Source organism: Rhamphochromis longiceps, linkage group LG7, assembly GCF_057381845.1.
Source record: "Rhamphochromis longiceps isolate RC_006_pf linkage group LG7, R_longiceps_female_GT1.1, whole genome shotgun sequence".
Taxonomy (NCBI): Eukaryota; Metazoa; Chordata; class Actinopteri; order Cichliformes; family Cichlidae; genus Rhamphochromis; species Rhamphochromis longiceps.
This window is the reverse complement of record NC_140563.1, coordinates 9,522,959-9,544,037: the sequence shown is the minus strand read 5'-3', so window position 1 is coordinate 9,544,037 and position 21,079 is coordinate 9,522,959. Positions and strand designations below refer to the sequence as shown.

At 42.7% G+C, this 21,079-nt stretch overlaps 1 protein-coding gene across 7 annotated transcripts in view; it reads right to left on the bottom strand.

The window, feature by feature from the left end:
* Nucleotides 1-21,079, bottom strand: part of shank3a (SH3 and multiple ankyrin repeat domains 3a) — a 251,622-nt gene that overhangs the window by 68,422 nt on the left and 162,121 nt on the right. For all 7 annotated transcript variants that reach the window (XR_014912524.1, XR_014912525.1, XM_085412006.1 and 4 more), the window contains 4 exons: nt 16,533-16,610; nt 16,142-16,208; nt 14,816-15,045; nt 14,514-14,683 (listed from right to left, as the gene is read on the bottom strand). Coding sequence is in view for 5 of the 7 variants with exons in the window: in XM_085412006.1 (XP_085268132.1) it covers nt 14,514-14,683; nt 14,816-15,045; nt 16,142-16,208; nt 16,533-16,610 (545 nt within the window). In the remaining 2 variants the exon portion in view is untranslated. The remainder of the gene's footprint in view (nt 1-14,513; nt 14,684-14,815; nt 15,046-16,141; nt 16,209-16,532; nt 16,611-21,079) is intronic.

Genomic DNA, 21,079 nt, shown 5'->3' with positions numbered 1-21,079 from the left:
CAATTCCAGATGCTCCAGGCTGGGTTACAGATCTTGCCTCGTCCTTGAGTCCTGGTTGTCCTGCTGTGGAGGAGAGAGGCTGGGTTTGCTCCCCAACTCCCGTTCCCTCTCCCGGGAGTCCCGCCGCGTCTGCCTCTCCTCTCCCCTCCACCCCTCACACATACACGCTCTCTCACACACGCTCGCACACACTCTGGCAATGCTGCTGCTACTGCTGCTGCTGCTTTGCTCCGTGGCTCCCCTCCCCTTTGACGGCTCGCTCACATTCACACACCACAAGCCCTCTATGTGCATTCTAGCTGTGTGCATAGGCACATACACAGACAGCCCCCTCTGCTCCCGCTAACACTGCACCTTCACTAGCACGGCACATGCCGCCACCAGCATGTTGCTAACACGTCGCTTACAGACATACACACTCGTCCCAGAGCACGATTGATCTCCTGCCTGTCTGCCTGCGAACGTGCACGCACCATGGCTCCCTGAGGCAGGCAGTGATAGTATGTGTATGTGTGTGTGTGTGTGCTTGTGTGCAGTGGGGTGGGGGTCAAAAAGCTCCAGCCGATTTGGTTTAATTGTCGCTCCTCCCTCTTTTCCCTCGTCTCAAATCCTTTCCCTCTCTCTCCCATTCTCTCGCCTTCATTTCACCCTGTTATCCCTTTTCTCCTCAACATTTCTCTCTGCTGCGTCTTCGTTCTCTCTCTTTCCTTTTCCATCTTTGCTCTCTCTCTCTCTGGCGGTGAATTCTAATACAGCAGCAGCAGAGCTCCGCCTAGTCTTCATTCATCACTTCTTTGCCACCGCTCTGTAAGTTGCATTCAGCGTCACTCTGCCTCTTGTCTGATCAGAGCTTCACCATAGGTCAAAAAACAAAAAGCAATACATCTATAGTAATCACAAATAGGAGATTAATAAAAATCAAATGCTTAAAATGGCATTTCACCAATCTGAGATGTTCTTGTTTCTGTTTCACATATAGACAGGAGACTGTATTTTTACTGTAACAAGTGGTTTTCTTATGCCCTGAACTTGGACCTTGATGCTACTCTCTGCAACGTTTACTTAAAAGACAAGAAATCTCTAAACCTCTTCATCACTTTCACTCTCTTTCACTCTTTTGCCATTTCTCCCTCAGCATATTGTATCAGTCACTTTAAAGCCTTCATTCGATCCTTCACCAACCTCATGTGCCCTTTCCTCTTATTTCTAAATCCTTCGGTCTACTCTTTCCCTGATTTCAAGCATTATTTGTCTCTTTCTCGCCCACACTCTCTATTGCTTTTCTTGCTCTCCTCATCTGACCCAGCCTCTCTTTCTCTGCTTCCCTCTCTATCGAAACAACAGCTCGCTGACGGCTTTCCAATTACCGCCGGGACTGAGGCCCAGAATGGCTGCCGCATTTTAATGTCAGAGCCCGAGCACTGAACATCAGCAGCGTGCACAGCGGAGGAAGCGTGCACAATTGGAGAAGCAAGGAGTTGAGGCTATGTCAGAATGACACAGATGTGGAAAAAAAACCCTTAAAGGACCATTTCATCCATTTCAATAACTCATATATACCTCCTCCCATCCACTACACTTACTGTGAGGTTGTGTACACAGCCTAACCTTTGCTGGTCCTTGCAATTAAGCTGACCGGACCTGGGTGACACATATTATCTACTGTATGTGTCAGACAGAAGGGAGATGTTGGAGCTGTTTTTGCCCTCTCCTTGCCTGTAATAAATTGCTTTAGTTGCCAAGGATGAGGTTTAAACGGCACTTAGAAAAATTCAGATAAAAATCTTAATGATCATAAACCTGAAAGAAAAAAAGCAAAAAAAGCAAAAGCAAAGTGGATGAGCTAAGTCAAGCAGACAACTACAGCTGAACTGCACACATAAGACTCACTTTGTGTCACTTTTCCTCACCTAATTTATCAAACACGCCCTCTAAATTTAGTGGTCTAATTAAGCTGCAAAGTTCCCATGTTTCCCTCTCTGCCACGTCATTGGTGTTGCTCCCCTGCTTCGTGGCTCCACTGCATTATTTATTCCCCTCCAGCACACCACCATCCACCTGTAGGCACCGGGGGGATTTTTACTCATCACTTCCCAATTTGTTTGCGTATTATGTTTGTGGGAAGTGACGAGCTTGGAGCCCAAACTCCAAATTGTAATTATACTCTTCTGCTGTAATAAATTATTCCAAGCTTTGATTTGCCTGACTCAAGACGAGCCTAAATGGCTTTTATTACATTTTCTACTTTCTCGATGTCGTTGTCAATGTTGTATATCAACATTTCTCAATAGAAAGCAATTTCCATTGCAAGAGTTAGTTAACTGGTTGCTTCGGGTATATCCTAGATTGTTTTGTGTTCTCCGTGGTTATAATATTGTTTAACAGCTTCCTGGAAGAGGGTATCAATAAGCTTTCTAAAATTAGTCTGAGATGGACGGACAACAAAAAGTTGACTATTTAAAAATGTTAAAGGGATTTCTAATTGATTTATCATGTGGTGTTGAGTGGCAGCACTCAGCAAAGGCAGCTGGGTCCTTGCCTTTCTCTGGAGCTTTATAGAGTCCATATCATCAAAAACATTCACTGCGCTTTTTTTCTTTTCTCTTGTTTTGCTGCAATATTGAGCGTAGCTTCAGAAAAATACAAATGTAGGACCCATTACATCTACCCTTAAGCATGCACTTGTGCACAAACTCCTAATGCAATCTACAGTATGATGGATACTCATCGTTTCCTAGGACACCAGGATTTGTCTCCGTTACGATGGCAACTATCAATTTGAGAAGAAGAAAATTCAGGTAAAAAAAAGAATCCCGAAGAGTCAAAAACATGAACTGAAACTGTAAATTTGTCATAAAATATTTGATTTGATTTATATAAAGCTCCATCCTGATTAAAAAAAAGTGCACTGCAGCTGTAGCAATAATTCAGTTTACACAGATCACACTGACCTTGACACTTAGTATGATTTTATTCCATGTGCAAATACAGTAAAAAAGGCGATGTCAGATAATATAAGATCCAAAAATAAATGTTATCCCAGTGATTACACTCCAGTTTAGGGGATAAAACCCTTTGGGGAAAAAGTGTATAGGTTTTACAAAAAAGTCATTTTAATTTTCAGTGTACGAGGAAAAAATTGAATAAGCTCTGCATATGGTAAGTGCAAACATTTCCATGTCAGTTATCAGATTCCTAATTAGGATTGATTTTGTTTTGTTTTTTTGCAAAGACAGCTAAAAAAACAGATTAATATTTGAACAGCTTGTTAATAAATCTAGCTCTTTCAGTTTGTCTCTGTGCGTGAAATCCCAGCATAAGTCCAAAGATGCAACTGCAAATGCCATTTTTACAGATGCCATCAAAACTAAGCCGCCTCAGTGTAGCATTTTCTCACATGACTGCCTTGTCTTCTCAGGTAAATGGCTTTTTCCTCAAATAGCACAGCTCTCTAAGGTGAGATGAGCTCATTATAAACACAGTCATAATCAGCATCACACTTTGCATCGTAATGATCATCAGTCTGTCCTTTGCTTTACTGCACATGAATGGACATGCTATATGCTCTCTCATTCTTTCCTGGGCAACATGGGAGTGTTAATGGCTATCAAGGCCAAAGCAGAATTTGGACTGTGCTCACTGGGCAGAACATATTAAGGTCTTAGACAGCAAATCTGTTTGTACACAGACAGCTTATGCTCTGCAGGGTCTTTAACATTAAACTAAATTAGAAGCAAGAGTCAACTGGTGTGATTAACACATAACTCTAAACTGCGCCTCAATCTCATATGTGGGAGGAGCTCAGCTAAACAAACCCCTTATAACGAGAGTCTTGCGTCTTTTCATAAAATAATCGCTATTCACTTTTCACTGTAATATAAAATTTACCCAAGATATGAAATAAAGTATGGGAGGTGTGATTTATAGTAACTTACATCACATGTGAACTCCTTCACATTATGCTTGGCAATGGGCCATAAGCCTGTAGATAGGTGATGTGCTCTATTTGTAGAGGACGTTTTCTATAAGAACACCTCAACATGTTCCTATAAAGGTGCAAAGGGAATATGGAGAACCGAGGCCTTTCACTGAGCCATGAAAGTCCTTGATCATAGCTAAAAGAGTTTGATAAACAATTTATTCCTAACTGAAATGACAGATTTGTATGTATCCCGTGGCCTTGCTCACGAGTCAGCCTAAAACAGCAACAAAGATTGCCAGCGCTTATCGATGTGGCACCTGCAGCGATACAGGTGTTGTACTGTGAAAAGGGACCTGATCAGAATTTCAGCTATCACCTGTAGTCATGAGCTCTGGAAACTGACAGAAAACAAGGCAGTAAAGTTATGTTTGCTTCACAGGTTTTTGGACCCTCAGGGACAAGATGAAGGACTAATGTATGCAGAAAGGATTTGGCATAAAAACCTTGAGGGGACATAAAACAGGAGAAGACCCTGGGGCAGCCCTAGAATATAGTGAAGGGATTACATATTGAATGTGAACTGGAAACACCTCAGAAACCCCAAAGTAGAGCTGGAGGATGTGACTAGTGGGAACAACATCAAGGCTATCATAATTATCAAGCTTCTACCGCAAATGAGTGTCAGAGCGTGCTGAACAGAGGTTAAGCTACTTGAAGAACTGGTATGTTACAGATCAATGCCAACAGCTTTGGAGAAAGACCAGCTAAAAGTAAACCACATCTACATTATTGATGAATACTGACCTGACTCTGAACATTTAACAAAATGAAAGCCATACATCTAGTTTTTAAAAAGCCTATCCAATCAAAGATCGGCTATGAAGGCCTTGGACCGGAAATGAGTTCATCACGGTGCTAAAATAGAGAGACAAACGACCACTCACACTAACATATACATTTACCACTAATTTAAAACTATTAATTAAGCTAACATGCATGCCTTTGGACTGGGGGGGGGGGGGGGGGGGGGGGGGGGGGAACTGGAGGACCTAAAAGATGAGAAACCAACCGGTAGGTTCAAAATAAGAACTTTAATGCTGTGAGATGACAGTGCTGCCAGTCGAAACACAAAACAACACTAAAATGACTGCACATAATGCACTATACTGCATGAAATTACCATAATGTGGAATTACTGTGTGGCTAACCCAGTCCAGAGGGCAGTACTCTTTTAAACAAAGATGGAAGAGAAACTGCTAAATGGATCTGTGTTAGATTACTCTAAAAGATCAGTCCCTCTCCCCTGTGTCCTTCTTTGATGTATGAATTTTCCGCAGGTAAAGCAGAGCAAGCTCAACACTCCTTTTTCTCCTTTTTGTTTCTCTACCCTTTTCCTGTCCTCTATGCATACCTCGGGCCTATGGCCGTGTTGAGGTGCCATGAATAATCTTCACACCGCCAGTGTCTGGTGTGACTAATGCATAGAAAGGAAGGATAGAAGTTGAAAAAGAGGTGAGGAGAACAGTAACAGAACAAGTAATTCAAAGTTGAAGGGAGCAGCACACCTCTCACTTTTATTTGTAACATAATGGTCATTGTACAGTATATCAGCAGGGAAATGAGGCCTATTCTTTCTCATTAACTATTGGCAATGTTGTGTGACTGAATTTTTATTTAAAATAAACTGTCCCCTAGCCTCCCGTGAGTTGAGAAAAAAAAGGACGGAAACAACCAACAGCCCAAGCAACGATCTAACGGAGCCTGTGCTGGCTGAGTTTTAAAAAAACTAACTTGGCTCCGAAAAACTGAACAGCTTCATCTCTTATTTAATGTACCCTGGTCAGAGGGCATCTCATATACATACACTTCTAAATAAATACTGACGAAATATTTCCCTACTGCAACTGTGGGGAAAGTTGGATACAAAAGATCAAATATTGTATCTATTGCTCAACAACATCACAAAGTGTCTATCTGGCTGCTTGAAATCTTTCTTACAAACCCAGACAAATAACTGAGAGCTCAGGTGCACAGTTCAACATCACAATTTCTGACAATGACACTGACGAGACAATGCTCCATTCTTGATGATTAATTATATCTTTGTGTTGTCAGCCCATTACGGCAAGTAGCCAATTAACCTTTTACGACAGAGCCAAATTTGCTTTGTCCCGATAAAACTGTGCCATATTATCATATTAACATCATGAATCATGTCTAATCATACTGTCTACTACATCAGTTGGAGTTGGAGTGAAAATCGTAGCCACAGCTTTGATTATTGTTAGATTTTGATCTTTAAATTAAAAAACAGAAGTCTAACCTGTTTACCCTTTCTATTGTCTCCATCTAAACCTTTAGCTGAAGGGTAGCCAAATCCTGGCAACACTGCACACACGTGAGGAGGAGGAAGTGATGGTGAGTTCCACAGGAACCTGCTAGAGTTGGCTGTTGACTGGCCAACTAATTTCACACTCCCCTGGCACCCATAATGCCTCTAGAGTTACCGCAGGCATAAACAGAAGGTCAGAGAGTGAAACGGAGAGAGGGAGGGAGAAATATTACAGAAAAAAATATCCAAGGACAGCATCAGTCTCACTTGGGTGCAGATTCTGGCCATGGAGACCAGCTGCTCGTTTTAGGCTTTTTATACATTCTCACTTTAATTTTGTGTACAAAAGACTGCGATATTTCATTTTTCTTTACTTTCATCGTTCTGCCTTTTGTGTCACTTTATGTAAGCCTTGTGCACAGTGACGACAACAGCAAAAGATGTATATCTCTGTCAGTGACTGTTCACGCCAACGCAGCACCAGATATAGTAGAAAAGGATGCACTTACTTTGCGATCATTATTGGACATAACATGCTTCACAGAAAGAGTGGAAGGTACATTAATGATGCGGGGAGACTTTTTTTTTAATTAACTAAATTTACTTCATGTATTCCACTTCATTTGTTTCATTTTATTTGATTGTGGTACACTTAGTGCATACACTTTAGACTCTAGAGTTTTAGTGTTTAGTGATGCGTGCAAGTCTTTTATATGATTTAGCAGATTATGCTGAATGTTCTCTGGCTGCAAACTGCAGACGGATGACAAGACTATGGAGCAGTGTTTGCGTGTTTGTGTGTTAATGACAGAAAATGAGGTAAAAAACGTGAGCGCCTGTGAACGTGCGCGTGTGAGTCTCTTTGATGGATGGAGTAAAGTGACAAGAGTGTCACGGTCCTGGGTCTTATGACCCAGTGTTTTGAGTTTCAGTTCTTTTGATGTTCATAGTGTATGTTTAAGCTTATCAGGTTTCCTAAGTTTATTTGTTATCATGCCTAAGTGTTTCTAGTTCTTATTATTTCCCCCTCGTGTTCCAACTATGTTAAATCTCCCTTGCCCTTCGTGTGTTTCATGTCTGTTGTCCATGCCATGCCATGCTTCCAAGTTTCTTGTCTAGGTTTTTCTTATTGTTTGTTTAGATTCCCCAGTTGAGGTTTGTGTTAATGTTGCTTCAGTTTGCCTTGCCCTTTGTTTGTACCTTTTCTACCAGCCATATTAAACGGCTCACCTTTTGTTAACATTCAAGTTTTGTTCCCTGTTCCTTGGAGTCTGCATTTTGGGTCCTTTTTTCAATTCATACAGTCTGCCCTCGCCAGACTGTGACAGAACGACCTGACCAGAATGGACCCAGCGGACATCTTTGAGGATTTTTGGGAGTTCAGCACTCGTGTGACCATTCTCCATGGACAGTGGAAAATCTATTCTGCGTGCAGACAGGAGAGTGAGAAGGAGTCAGAGTTCAGCTGCACCGGATTCTGTCTGCATACCCGGCTTACATGGAGGGATTGTCGGAGGATTTGCACGGCTTCATCCGCACCGTGTTGCCAAAGCAGCCCCCCAGCATGCAGACTGAATTACTCCAGCCCCTCTGTGACGCAGCCCTCCCTATGCCAGCTATAGGAGCTAAAGTTGGCGTGTTGAGTCTCCCGCCTGTCTCCATGTCCATGTCGCCACTGCAGCAGACAAGTGCTGCGTTTTCCTCACCTCAACCGGTGGCTGCTTCCAGCGCTACATTCATCTCAGCCGTAGCGGCGCCGGCCTCCACGACCACGGCTTCCAGGAGGAGGCGGCGTCCAGGTCATCACCACGGCTCACAGCAACATGAGGTGGGTGATTATATTCTGAATCCACGCGTTTTTTCTAAGGACAATATTGGATCAAGCACTGCCTTAAAGGTTCATGGGCATGTTTATGAAACGACTAAGACTGAAAACTCACCAGCCAAGTCTTCCACGGAATATCTTATCCCTCTGCACAATTACCTAGCATCCCTGTGTATTGATCATGCTACGAACTTTGCTTCCAAGAAGCCAAATTATAAGACATTTTGCACTGGAAGTGCTAGCCATGAGGCTCAGCTAAGCCACTGTGGGACCGAGATCCAGGCCAGGTTGGAGCCAGGGGCTGAGTTGGAGTTTGTGCAGCCTTTTCCTGTGTCTGCTGGAGGGCCCGAGGAGCCCGTCCAGCCTCACGCCACGTCAGCTGGCGGGCCCGAGGAGCCCGTCCAGCCTCACGCCACGTCAGCTGGAGGGCCCGAGGAGCCCGTCCAGCCTCACGCCACGTCAGCTGGCGGGCCCGAGGAGCCCGTCCAGCCTCACGCCACGTCAGCTGGCGGGCCCGAGGAGCCCGTTCAGCCTCACGCCACGTCGGCTGGAGGGCCCGAGGAGCCCGTCCAGCCGCCTGCTGCAGCTCCGTCATCATCCTCGCCTGCTGCAGCTCCGTCATCATCCTCGCCCGCTGCAGCTCCGTCATCATCCTCGCCCGCTGCAGCTCCGTCATCAGCCTCGCCTGGTCCAGCCTCAGGGCCTTCAGCCTCGCCTGGTCCAGCCTCAGGACCTTCAGCCTCTGCTTCTGCCTCGCCTGGTCCTGTTGCGCCAGCTGGAGGTTCAGCCAAGCCAGTCCAGCATCCCTCCACGCCATCGCCTGCAGCGCCATTATCTGGTCCTGCCTCGCCTGGTCCTGCCACGACCCAGCCAGAGGTCGATGCCACGCCCCTGCTCGTCTCGCCCGCCACGACCCAGCCAGTGGTCGACGCCACGCCCCTGCTCGTCTCGCCTGCCACGACCCAGCCAGTGGTCGACGCCACGCCTGTGCTCGTCTCGCCTGCCACGACCCAGCCTGTGGTCGACGCCACGCCTGTGCTCGTCTCGCCTGCCACGACCCAGCCAGTGGTCGACGCCACGCCTCTGCTCGTCCCGCCAGCCAAGCCACCCGACAGGTCACGTCCACATCCACACTACCGCCGGCCGCCAGCCAAGCCACCCGAGGGGTCACGTCCACATCCACACTACCGCCGGCCGCCAGCCAAGCCACCCGAGGGGTCACGTCCACATCCACACTACCGCCGGCCGCCAGCCAAGCCACCCGAGGGGTCACGTCCACATCCACACTACCGCCGGCCGCCAGCCAAGCCACCCGACAGGTCTTGTCCACGTCGCCGCCGGCCACGGGCCAAGCCACCCGAGTGTGGCCAGCCATGCTTGCTTCGCCACTGCCACCTTCCACATGGCCGGCCCCCTGAACCTTTGGACTATGGACTCCTTGCCGTCGCCCTCCGGGTCGGCCCCCTGAGGAGTTATGAACTGTTCCCTGTACTCCTGTGCTTTTGATGGACGTTTTGTTTTTGTGGCTTTGTTCCAGGCCCTCCGTCCTGGACCCCCGCCGCCCGCCCTTGGTGGGTTGTTTTTGTTTTTGTTTTTCATGGTTTCTGGCGTCTGGAATCCGCCCTTGAAGGGGGGGCTCTGTCACGGTCCTGGGTCTTATGACCCAGTGTTTTGAGTTTCAGTTCTTTTGATGTTCATAGTGTATGTTTAACACTAGGAGTCCCAGGCTTCTACCTTTCTACCTTTAAAACCCGCCACCAGCCAAATGGCTGGTAGGCTTTTAGCTAAGCTTTAGCTTCAGCCAAGTGGAAGCTAAATTGGCTAGTCATTCATATGTATATTAGGTTGTTAGCTGGGAATTCTGGAGGGAGGGGAGTGGGGGTGTGTGATTGAGGGCGTGGGGGAGCTGCTAAAAGCTGTGCACTTCCCTTTGTGTTTCATCTTGATGCATTCTCAATCATCCAGGGAAATAAATCTCCAAAAGTCACCAACTTGGAGTGTTTCAGTTTGCCATCTTAGGGAGAAATCAACACACATGGGTGTATGTCCTTTGTTGCTGAGATTTATTGATAAAAACAGTACAAAAAATCAACCATTTGTACACATTTTTACAAATAATTATAAAAAGTGAGTGAGTACATTTCAACATTTTCAGCAATCACTCACAATCCTGGCACTGCCATGGTATCTGTAGTCTGCATTTACCTTGGCTTGGCTTCCTGATCAATTGTCCACTACCAAAAGGAAGCCAAGCCCTGTGATCACACCTTGTTTTGTTGTAAAGGGTGACAGGGCTTGGCTTCCTTTTGGTAGTGGAGCATTGATCAGTCGTCCATTGTGGCATCAATGTGATCACACCTTGTTTTGTTGTAAAGGGTGGCAGGGCTTGGCTTCCTTTTGGTAGTGGAGCATTGATCAGGAAGCCAAGCCCTATATATATGATACAATCTCACTGCACTTAGCCTAATCCTTCATTGCCCTGAAGAATTCTGTGGTGTACGGACCTCCTCTCCAAGGAAAGAAAATGCAGAGAAGACTCACCACTCAGCAGGCCTTGGAAATGATCCTGAGGGAAGTCGACCCTTGTGACTCGGATGGAGAAGACCTACAAGTTCAGCCGGATTCGGGCTCAGAGCTGTCTGATCAGTCTTCCGGTTAGTTGCATTTCATGTTATTTCCTATTTCATTTCAAATAAGTAAGTGGATGTAGTTTGTAAGTAAGATATTTCAGACATTATTCTGATACAGAGGAGGAGATACTGGACCTTCCCATTGCTCACAATTTGAATTTGTTCTCACTGCAGATGAGGAGACTGCTTCTGCACCTAAAAAGAGAGCTTGTTTGGGGACTGAGACAGTGAAAGATGGCACAGTGTGGCGTGAAGAACAGGTGGGGACCTGTCTCCCTTTCACCCCAATAGAAGCGTACGCTGCAGATGGAGAGCCAACGGCTAAGGCAAGGAGAAATATCACGAGTCGCCTTCGGAGCTTCCTGTGTTTCATCACTTTTGACATGCTTCATAGCATTCAAGAATGGACTATTCAACATGCACAGCAAACGGAGCATGTTCATTGGTTCATGGACCTCCCTGAACTAATGGCATTTATTGCAATTGTCATCTTGCGGGGGGTTACCAGGGTTCCATCTCTAAATGACTGCTGGTCAGCAAACCTGGGAAACCCACAGATAATTGGAACTATGGCACGAAACCGCTTCCAAGAAATCATGCAACACCTACGCTTTGATGACAAGTCCACCCGCAGTGATCGAGCAAAGACTGATAAGTTCGCTGCAATTTCCAGTTTGTGGGGATCATTTGTCACCAACTGCATCACGTGCTACAACCCTGGTCTACATATCACCGTTGATGAACAGCTTTTCCCATCAAAGACTCGGTGCAGTTTCCTGCAGTATATTGCAAGTAAACCTGACAAGTTTGGGATCAAGTTTTGGGTGGCTTGCGACCTAAAATCCAAGTACATTTGCAATGTCTTCCCATATCTTGGCAAGGACCCCAGTCGTCCCACTGGGGAGAGACTTTCTGAAAATGTAGTAATGAGGCTGATGGAACCATTCCTAGACAAGGGTAGAAATGTTACCACGGACAATTTTTTCACATCGCTTTCACTTGCGCAAAAACTTCTTAGACGGAAAACCACCATCCTCGGCACAGTCAACAAGATTCGCAGGGAAATTCCTCAATCCACTAGACAGACAGATCGCAATGAATTCACCACTCAGGTATGTTGCAGGTCTTTTGTGGTTCTATGTTTATGTGTTTCATTGTGTGTAAAAGTGCTATGGAAATAACAATTTATCTTATTTCTTAGGTGTTTTCAACCTCTGCTGCCACGCTGACGGCGTATGCGGCCAAACGGAAGAAGACAGTCTATATTCTTAGCAGCATGCACAGCATGGTTCAGACTGATAACACTACCAAAAGGAAGCCAAACACTGTCACCCTTTACAACAAAACAAAGTGTGGCGTGGATGTGATGGATGCCAGGATTGTGAGTGATTGCTGAAAATGTTGAAATGTACTCACTCACTTTTTATAATTATTTGTAAATATGTGTGCAAATGGTTGTTTTTTTGTACTGTTTTCATCAATAAATCTCAGCAACAAAGGACATACACCCATGTGTGTTGATTTCTCCCTAAGATGGCAAACTGAAACACTCCAAGTTGGTGACTTTTGGAGATTTATTTCCCTGGATGATTGAGAATGCATCAAGATGAAACACAAAAGGAAGTGCACAGCTTTTAGCAACTCCCCCACGCCCTCAATCACACACCCCCACTCCCCTCCCTCCAGAATTCCCAGCTAACAACCTAATATACATATGAATGACTAGCCAATTTAGCTTCCACTTGGCTGAAGCTAAAGCTTAGCTAAAAGCCATTTGGCTGCTCTCCGGGTTTTAAAGGTAGAAAAAGCCAAATGGCAGTCCGTGGTGATGTAAGTGTTAAGCTTATCAGGTTTCCTAAGTTTATTTGTTATCATGCCTAAGTGTTTCTAGTTCTTATTATTTCCCCCTCGTGTTCCAACTATGTTAAATCTCCCTTGCCCTTCGTGTGTTTCATGTCTGTTGTCCATGCCATGCCATGCTTCCAAGTTTCTTGTCTAGGTTTTTCTTATTGTTTGTTTAGATTCCCCAGTTGAGGTTTGTGTTAATGTTGCTTCAGTTTGCCTTGCCCTTTGTTTGTACCTTTTCTACCAGCCATATTAAACGGCTCACCTTTTGTTAACATTAAAGTTTTGTTCCCTGTTCCTTGGAGTCTGCATTTTGGGTCCTTTTTTCAATTCATACAGTCTGCCCTCGCCAGACTGTGACAAAGAGAGTATTAGAGGAGAGAGGAGTACGGCTGGAGCTGTGTCCGTAATGCAATTCCCTTGACAGACATCAAGCTGTTTCACACAAACACACGTACATTTGCACAGAGCGTGCGGCATCGCGGAAACACATTAGGTGGGCGCTCTATGTAGGTGATCTTGTGCTGATATATGACCATAATAAAAAGCTTAATAAGTGTCTGCAAACCAGTTTAATCTTTTGGTTCAAGATGTGATCAGAGCTCTAGTTTACTGTGCAGTTTGTCTGGTGGTTCAGAGGGGAAGAAATTCGTCCCAGCATCCTGCAGCACCAGTTCATCTGCTGTATTTATCTATCAACTACGTGACATTACTCAGAGATGTAGCTTCAGAATGTCACCACTGTCTCTCAGTATCTGTCACACAACCCAACATCTGAACAAACACACATTGGCAGCTGTCAATTGGTCCCGGTGGTGATAATTATTAGTCCCTTTCCATCTGTCTGTCTCTGACCTGTGCACGTGGTTGTGTCTCCACGTACGATTACATATCAAATCAAATCAAATCAAATCACTTTTTATTGTCACATCACATGTGCAGGCACACTGGCACAGCACATGCGAGTGAAATTCTTGTGTGCGAGCCCCACAAGCAACAGAGATGTGCAAACACAACAACACAAACGAGCAAAATACAAGAATGGCCAACCTGAAACTAATAAATATATGTACAATATATAATAGTGTATGCATTTCTGGATGTGTATACTAAATATTTTCCTACGTGTGTGTGTGTGTGTGTGTGTGTGTGTGTGTGTGTGTGTGTGTGTGTGTGTGTGTGTGTGTGTGTGTGTGTGTGTGTGTGTGTGTGTATGTATACACATTTTTACAAATTAAATAGTAAAAAAAAATAAAATAATAATAATAATAATAATAATAATAAAATATATAAAATATACAGAGTTGAATATGTGCAAAACAAGTGGCATTTATATACAGTGTGGAGTGCATAATGTTGAAGTATGTTATTTGTGATTCCAGCACGATACCGCAGATGGGCTTGTTACATAAACAGGGTTTTTATTTATGCCTAACACTCATCATGTCACTGATCATACCAAAGCACCCTTACAACCCATGGGCCACCCAACAGCTACGCCAAATGGAACCGATACCGATCTGTATTTCAATCTGTCACTACCACATTATTAACATACATTTTTAGATCCAATACACAGTTTTGTAGCCAGGGTGGACTTTCACATGTCAAAGCCTGAATGAATAAACAAGATTCTGTACTGACTGATATTATGTCATGATTATCACAAGCAGCAGACTGTAGCAGATGGAATAGGATGCAGAAGGCTGCCTGGTGACTAACAAGTGATTCAGACACATCACATGGGGCCCTTTGCTCTCTGAAATTAGGTTTAAAAATCAAAGTAGCTAGCAAAATCACAAGGGCAATAAAAATGATGTACTTAAGTGAATAGCTGCCAAGACTGACAAATGTGAGACATGAATTAGAAACAGGAAATAAAAACAGATTCACTTTTTTTATGAAGCTCTCTGCTAAGTTGAGTAAAAAAAACGCAACTGAACGCAGGTTATTACAAACCTGAGTCTTCCACGAGGGCCATGCCCATGAGGGTAGCCGTGGCTGTGGGACCGTCTAGGAACTGGTTTGTCATCTTCATGCATGTGATGTAGAGACGGTGAACGGGAATGGGAGGATCTGGAGCTGCCAGTACTCTGGAGACTGCTGTCAGGGATCTCTCCATGACGACTCTGATATAAGACATGTGTAAAACATCAATCACCTTCCCTGAGATCATCCTTCTCTTTTACTCCTTCACTCTTTCTTATGAATGCATTCATTTTTTTTAGGTTTACATTTCATATCTGCGCGACTTCGCTTACTTCTCCAAGGCTGCTGTGCTGTTGCCCAAAAGCAGGCAGACTGCGTAGTGAAGGGACGGGGGAGTGACCCTGGCGGCCACGGGCTTCTCTGGTTGGTTGAGCATGGATGTGATCGTGGTCCCCGTTCAGGTTGTTGTCGCTTGCAGAGCGAAGTAAGGAACGGGGTGAAGGCAGGGGGCCAGGCATCACACGTCGACGGTTGGTGTAGGAGGGAGTCTCCCTGAAAGGCACTAAGAAGAAAAATTACACATAATTATACACTGTTGGCATTTCAGTAAAACCTTAAGATGGATTTCCTAATCCACTGAAGTGGCTTATAAATCTTAGCAATTACCATATTTTAACTTTGAAGGATCAAATACAGAATAAGATAAAAAAAAGTATATAGAAAGGGATCACTGGACTTTTTGGAATTTGTTTGCAAAAAAATGCAATTTGTTACGAAGTTCACTGTAATTTCTATTTCAGCATGCTGAATGTAAGAAGAGACACAATGCCTTTATGACGAGAGTGAGGCATTACATCCTGCTCACACCAGATGGCAGAGTTTTCCTGTACTTTATTTCAGAGAGAGAAACTACTAAACTCAGCAGGGATCCAATAATCCTCAGGAACATTTTCCAGTTCTGTTACATTTTCATCTCTTTCACTTTTTCTTCTTTGTATTTTCCACTGTATTTAAATTATAATCACTTTCCGTGACCTCCTTCGCTATCTAGGTCGAGCTTGATGCCTCTCCAAGTCTACCTTCACTTAATTCAATTCAATTCTATTCACTCAATTCTGCGCTCTGTATTGTAAGGAAAAGCCCACATTAATACAGAAATCAGACGACCCTCTATGAGCAGGCACCTGGCAACAGTGGGAAGGAAAAACTCCCTTTTAACAAGTAGAAACTGCAAGCAGAACCAGGATCAGGGAGGAGCAGTCATCTGCCATGACTGGTAAGGGGTGAGGGTAAGGAGATCGGACAAAAGACACACTATAGAAGAGAGCCTGAGTTTAATAATCATTAATAACTTAAATGCAGATTGGTGTAGTGAGTGAAAAAAGATGAGTGAAGAAGTAACACTTAGTGCATCATGGCAAGCCCCCTACACCCTAGGCCTTTCGCAATGTAACTAGAGGAGGATTCAAAGTCACCTGATCCAGCCCTAACTGTAAGTTTCATCAAAAAGGAAATTTTTGAGCCTAATTTTAAGAGTAGAGACAGTGCCTGTCTCCCAAATCCAAACTGGTTCCACAGAAAGCCTGAAAGCTGAAGGCTGTGCCTCAGATTGTACTTTTAAATACCCTGGGAACCCCAAGTTCACTCTGTCAACTTACCAACATCTGATGCTTTGTGGACCTTAACGATTTCTGCCAGGTCAAAGTTCCCAGCTATAATAGCCACCTGGAAATGGGAACAGAGAAACGTACAGGGAGTGGAAAGGAACAACATGAAAAAACATTTCCGTCCTAACTTTTTCACTAAATATTCAACACTTTCAACACTTTGTTGAAGGAGATTGTGTAAAAATCTGTATAGCGCTACACTGACCAACCTCCATTATGTACAAGCAAATTATATTTGATGTGCATAAAACAAATGTCAGTATGTCAGTATCAATTTTCTGCTTCATCAGCTATAAAGGCTGGACTCCAACATCAGGTTGCATATTTCAGTTAATTTAGCTGTGACGTACTAGTGTGTAAACCTTTTGTATACCTCACATACCTGAAAAGCAGTCTGGCTATTGTAGTTCTTTATCTCTTTATTGGCTCCCCGGAACAGGAGAACCCGTGCACAGCTCTCCTGAAGGACAACAGAGAGTTGTGTGTGTTTACCTATAGGAGTATTACATGTCACTGTCCTTCATTCTATTGTATGCAACAGCATACAGATATGCAAACAAATACACATGATGACTCCCAAACACAGATTCTAGATAGACACAGCAATCACTTACATATGTGATTCTTTGGAGCACTTATGGATGTTGTTTTGCAGCTTCTAATTGTCCTCTCAATTAGACACGGACAGTTTAAGAAGTATAAGTCATGTTTAACGAATTGCTTCACATCTACTGTCTGCATTAGTAAAAATAGTTTTCTGAATGTCAGATCAGACAAAGTGCACCTAAAATTAACTCCTCGTCTGTTAACCAGTGCAGCTATTAATGGGCGTATCAGCGATGGGCCAAAGAAAATTGTATGTCTCCAGAATCTGTTTTCTAACATCACATGCTACTGAAAAAGGACGACCAAGAAAAGCACATCACACCATGGAGGCAAGATGAATTATTTTAAATTTACTAGGAAAAACTTTGTAACAATTCGGACATGGTTTTAGAAAGTCAAATATCAAGAGGAGTATAATAATTTGTGTGCTATGCAGCATGACAGTGGTTGCCAGAGGCAGCATTACAAGCAACCTCTTTGATCACTTCTAAAAGAAACAGACTTACAAAACTGTTTGAAAATGAGTCTGACAGAGGTGACAGTGTAAAAAAAGAACAAGAATGTCTCTTGAGAAACGCCTGTGGCTAAAACATGAATTTGTGAATTCAGGAAGAAGCCCGTTCCATGAGGTACTTTTAAAAAAATACAAGGCAGGCATGTTTGAATTCAATGAGTTTTTGACAACTAAGGCACTATTTCATGACGAGAAGCGTTGGTGGAAGAACACTTTAACTGCTGCAGGTTGAATCTAAACAAAAATATGATCTAAAGTACAAAGACATATGCCGTGTTCCCACTTCAGAAGGCTTACACTATTCCTATAGACATACAGTAACCTTAACCATAACTGCTACTAGTCTAGCCCTGACACTAAGGCTTCACTCCAAATTTTCTTGATCTACATTATGGCTTTTAAAACCCAAGACAGACAGGTCCTCATAGTGTGACTGTGCATACAGATTCATGTTTCCACAATATGTGAAATTATCCCCACCTATATCCACATCATTGCAGTGATACAGTACAAGGCAACATTTTTTCTAGACTTTCTTGTATTTTTTTTTACTGGTTTTGTGCAATAGTTTTTAAGATGATTCGAAGGCCTTCAAAGGTTTTATTTGGACACTGATTGCTTTTTTCAGTCCAGTCCTGAGCATTTTCAGAGGAATATTTGCATTTTTTTTTTTGCTTGTTTGTTTGCTTGTTAAGCAACTTAACACTAACCTATGAAACATTTAAGTATAAATGTGTCTACATGTAACAGCCAACTTAGCAAAGACCCAATTTCAAATTGTATGTTTAGGCACTTTACTGTCAAGTCATTTGTTCCCATTTATTCAGCAAATCTACTAAAAATGCCAGACAGATAATTTGTATATTTGCACTAAGACAGTGATTTTAAAACCACTAATAGAAACTTAACATATCTTGGCGTGGAAACTACAGTATCTGAAGGTCCTATCTTTAAAAAGAAAAGAAAAAAAGAAAGAAAAAGAAAACAAATCCAACAAAGTCTGAAACAGAACATGAGAGAAGCATCTGGTCCTTCAGTTGATGGATTTTCTGTTCAGTGAGCCCTCATCAGAAATGGTCTCAATGGAAGGGTAGCTTTCAAGAAGCCATTGTTAAGGAAGGAAATAAGGCAGAAAGGGCAAAGAGTTGGCAAATTACACAAGAACCGGACTAAAAATCAGTGGCAACATGGAGGGATGAATCTAACTTTGACAGAAAATGAGCAAGGATCTCAACATTATTAAAGCAGTGTGAGGTCATCTTGGCAGAGAATGGAACAAAAGACAGCCAAACTCCAGAGAAGAGAAGTACAGTTTAAAAAACCTGGAGAACCATTTCTGAAGTTTAGTTAAAAAAATTACAAGATATAGGCCGTGCTCAAGAATAAAGGTTGTCATACCAAATACTGACTTTCATGTATGTTTTAATTGTACAAACTTTACATACTGTATTTCTATATAAATGTTTCCACTTTGTAAATGCTTCAGTAAATAATAATTTTTATGACTTTGTGTATTACGTCTTGGACGTTTCCATCTAAGCAAATGTTTAGTACATATTGAATTTACTAATTGCACTGTGTCTGGCTGCGCTACACACATGTCTTTGGACTCAAATGTACTCAAATGAGTACATTTAGCAATATCAGCCAGAAAGTGTGGAAGCTCCAGTAAATATAGTAAAAAAAAAGTTGTCGCACAAATACTTGTGGCATGACATTTTGTAGGTGATTTGAAAAGGTATTTAACATAATATATAGCTTGTTTGAAAAGCAACAGATTAATTAGAATTCAAAAAGTGTGGGTATAAAAAACATGGGCTTAATTTAATAATAATTAAAAGAAGGAGAAGAAGAAAAAGAGGAAGGAATCTTAACAATTACAGAACAGACTTCCTGATTAGTTCACAACAACAAGTTTCCGTTTTACTCTGTGTAGAACTAGTGTGACATACTGTGTGTAAATGAGTACACACCCCTAGGCAAGAAAGCCCAGCTGTAAATTGACAGGATTGTGTGTCCATGTGCTGGCTGGTTGAGGGTCGATATGTAATTTAACACAGAGAGCAGAATTAATAGGACTAACCTTTCACTAAAATCAGCAAAGTGACTCTAGTGACTCTTAGTGAGTCACACACATTCAGGAACATGCATGCCCAGATTCATTTATTCTGTTGTTTAGTTAATACATCCATGTGGTTTTACTCTTCAGGCTGTTTATAGCAGATGATCCACTCCTGTATGCACTGGAGCACCCTCTTCTGGTAAAACACAGATGCTAGTATTGGCGGGGGATGTGATGGATCACACCTTTAATCTGTTGCTTTTCAAACAAGCTATACATTATGTTAAATACTTTTTCAAACCACCTACAAAATGTCATGCCACAAGTATTTGTGCAACAACTTTTTGTTTACTATATTTACTGGAGCTTCCACACTTTCTGGCTGATATTGCTAAATGTACTCATTTGAGTACGGCTGTATATTAGGCATGACGCCAGGTGAAACACAAAGAAATAGGAAAAGTCTCTGTAAACACTGATGGTGAATACACCGAGTATATTTAAAAATAGAGCGAGTGTTATATGCATAATATATGATTACTCTTTATGCTAATATCTAAAACACACTTGAGGCTAAAATTGCCAAAAAAGCTATATAGATAAATGCCTATGGCTATTAGATTAAGTAATGCTAATCACCCATACCTCAGGCAGCTGCACACACACAGATACACACACACACACACATACACAGGTAAATAAACGCAGACATTTTTCAGTGTAAAGCCTCATAATCATCATTCTTCGAGAACGCTAAATGGGTACAGGTTTTCATTCACGCAGGCCTTCGAGTGCATATGAAAAATGTACAAATATATTTCCATCATCTCTTTGGTGTGACAACAGAGAAGAATGGAGAATATATATCAAGGTTAGAGAGGAATGCTACAAGTGAAAGAACAGAGGAAGATACAAAGACTATGTGAAGGTCGTTTAGAGTATAACGCGCACCGCAGTCTTTCTTTCTAGCAATGACACAACAAGGCCAGGCTAGTTCAAAAGTTTCAAAACTTTTCCAAGCAGTCTCTATAAGGAGATAGAAAGCAGCGATAATAAGTGTCTGTCACACAGACCAGGTGGACCTGAACTTTAGCATTATTAATTATTGCTTATTAATGCAACTTTGGCATTTAACCTGCAAGGTAAACATGCATGTTATATTGGTATTAACCTCGAGTATGTGTCTTGACTCAAACGTGTGTTCTAATTAACCTAAAGTCATTATGCACATGCACAGGCACGCACGCACACACACACAGTCTAATTACAATGTGGACCACATGTGTTCCTCTTCTCTGCAAGTCTTCCTACAATAATCCATAATCCAGTTCTCACTGCTGTTTGTTAGATGTGATTACTTTAGATTCATAGACATACAAACAGAAGTGATTTAGATCAAGTACTCTTCACTAACGATCAGGTCAGTCATGTGTAAAAAGTGTGACAGATGGTTCCTCTAACAGACATGTTTATACATTTGAGGATTCCTTTTGCCCTTAAAATTGAAGCAGCAGATCTGGCATCCTTCACTGAAAAGTGAGCATGCTTTTACAGTTGTTTGTGATTAACATCAAAGAGGATTTAAAATTGAAACATTTATATCAAGCTAATATGTTATGCTTCTGTGCAACAACAATATAATAATTAACGGTCTAGCAGGATATCATTGGTCTGACTGCTTTGGATAGATCCGTTTGTGTCTTGCACAGCCTCTGTTTAATTTCACTCATCAGTGTTGCCATTTTCT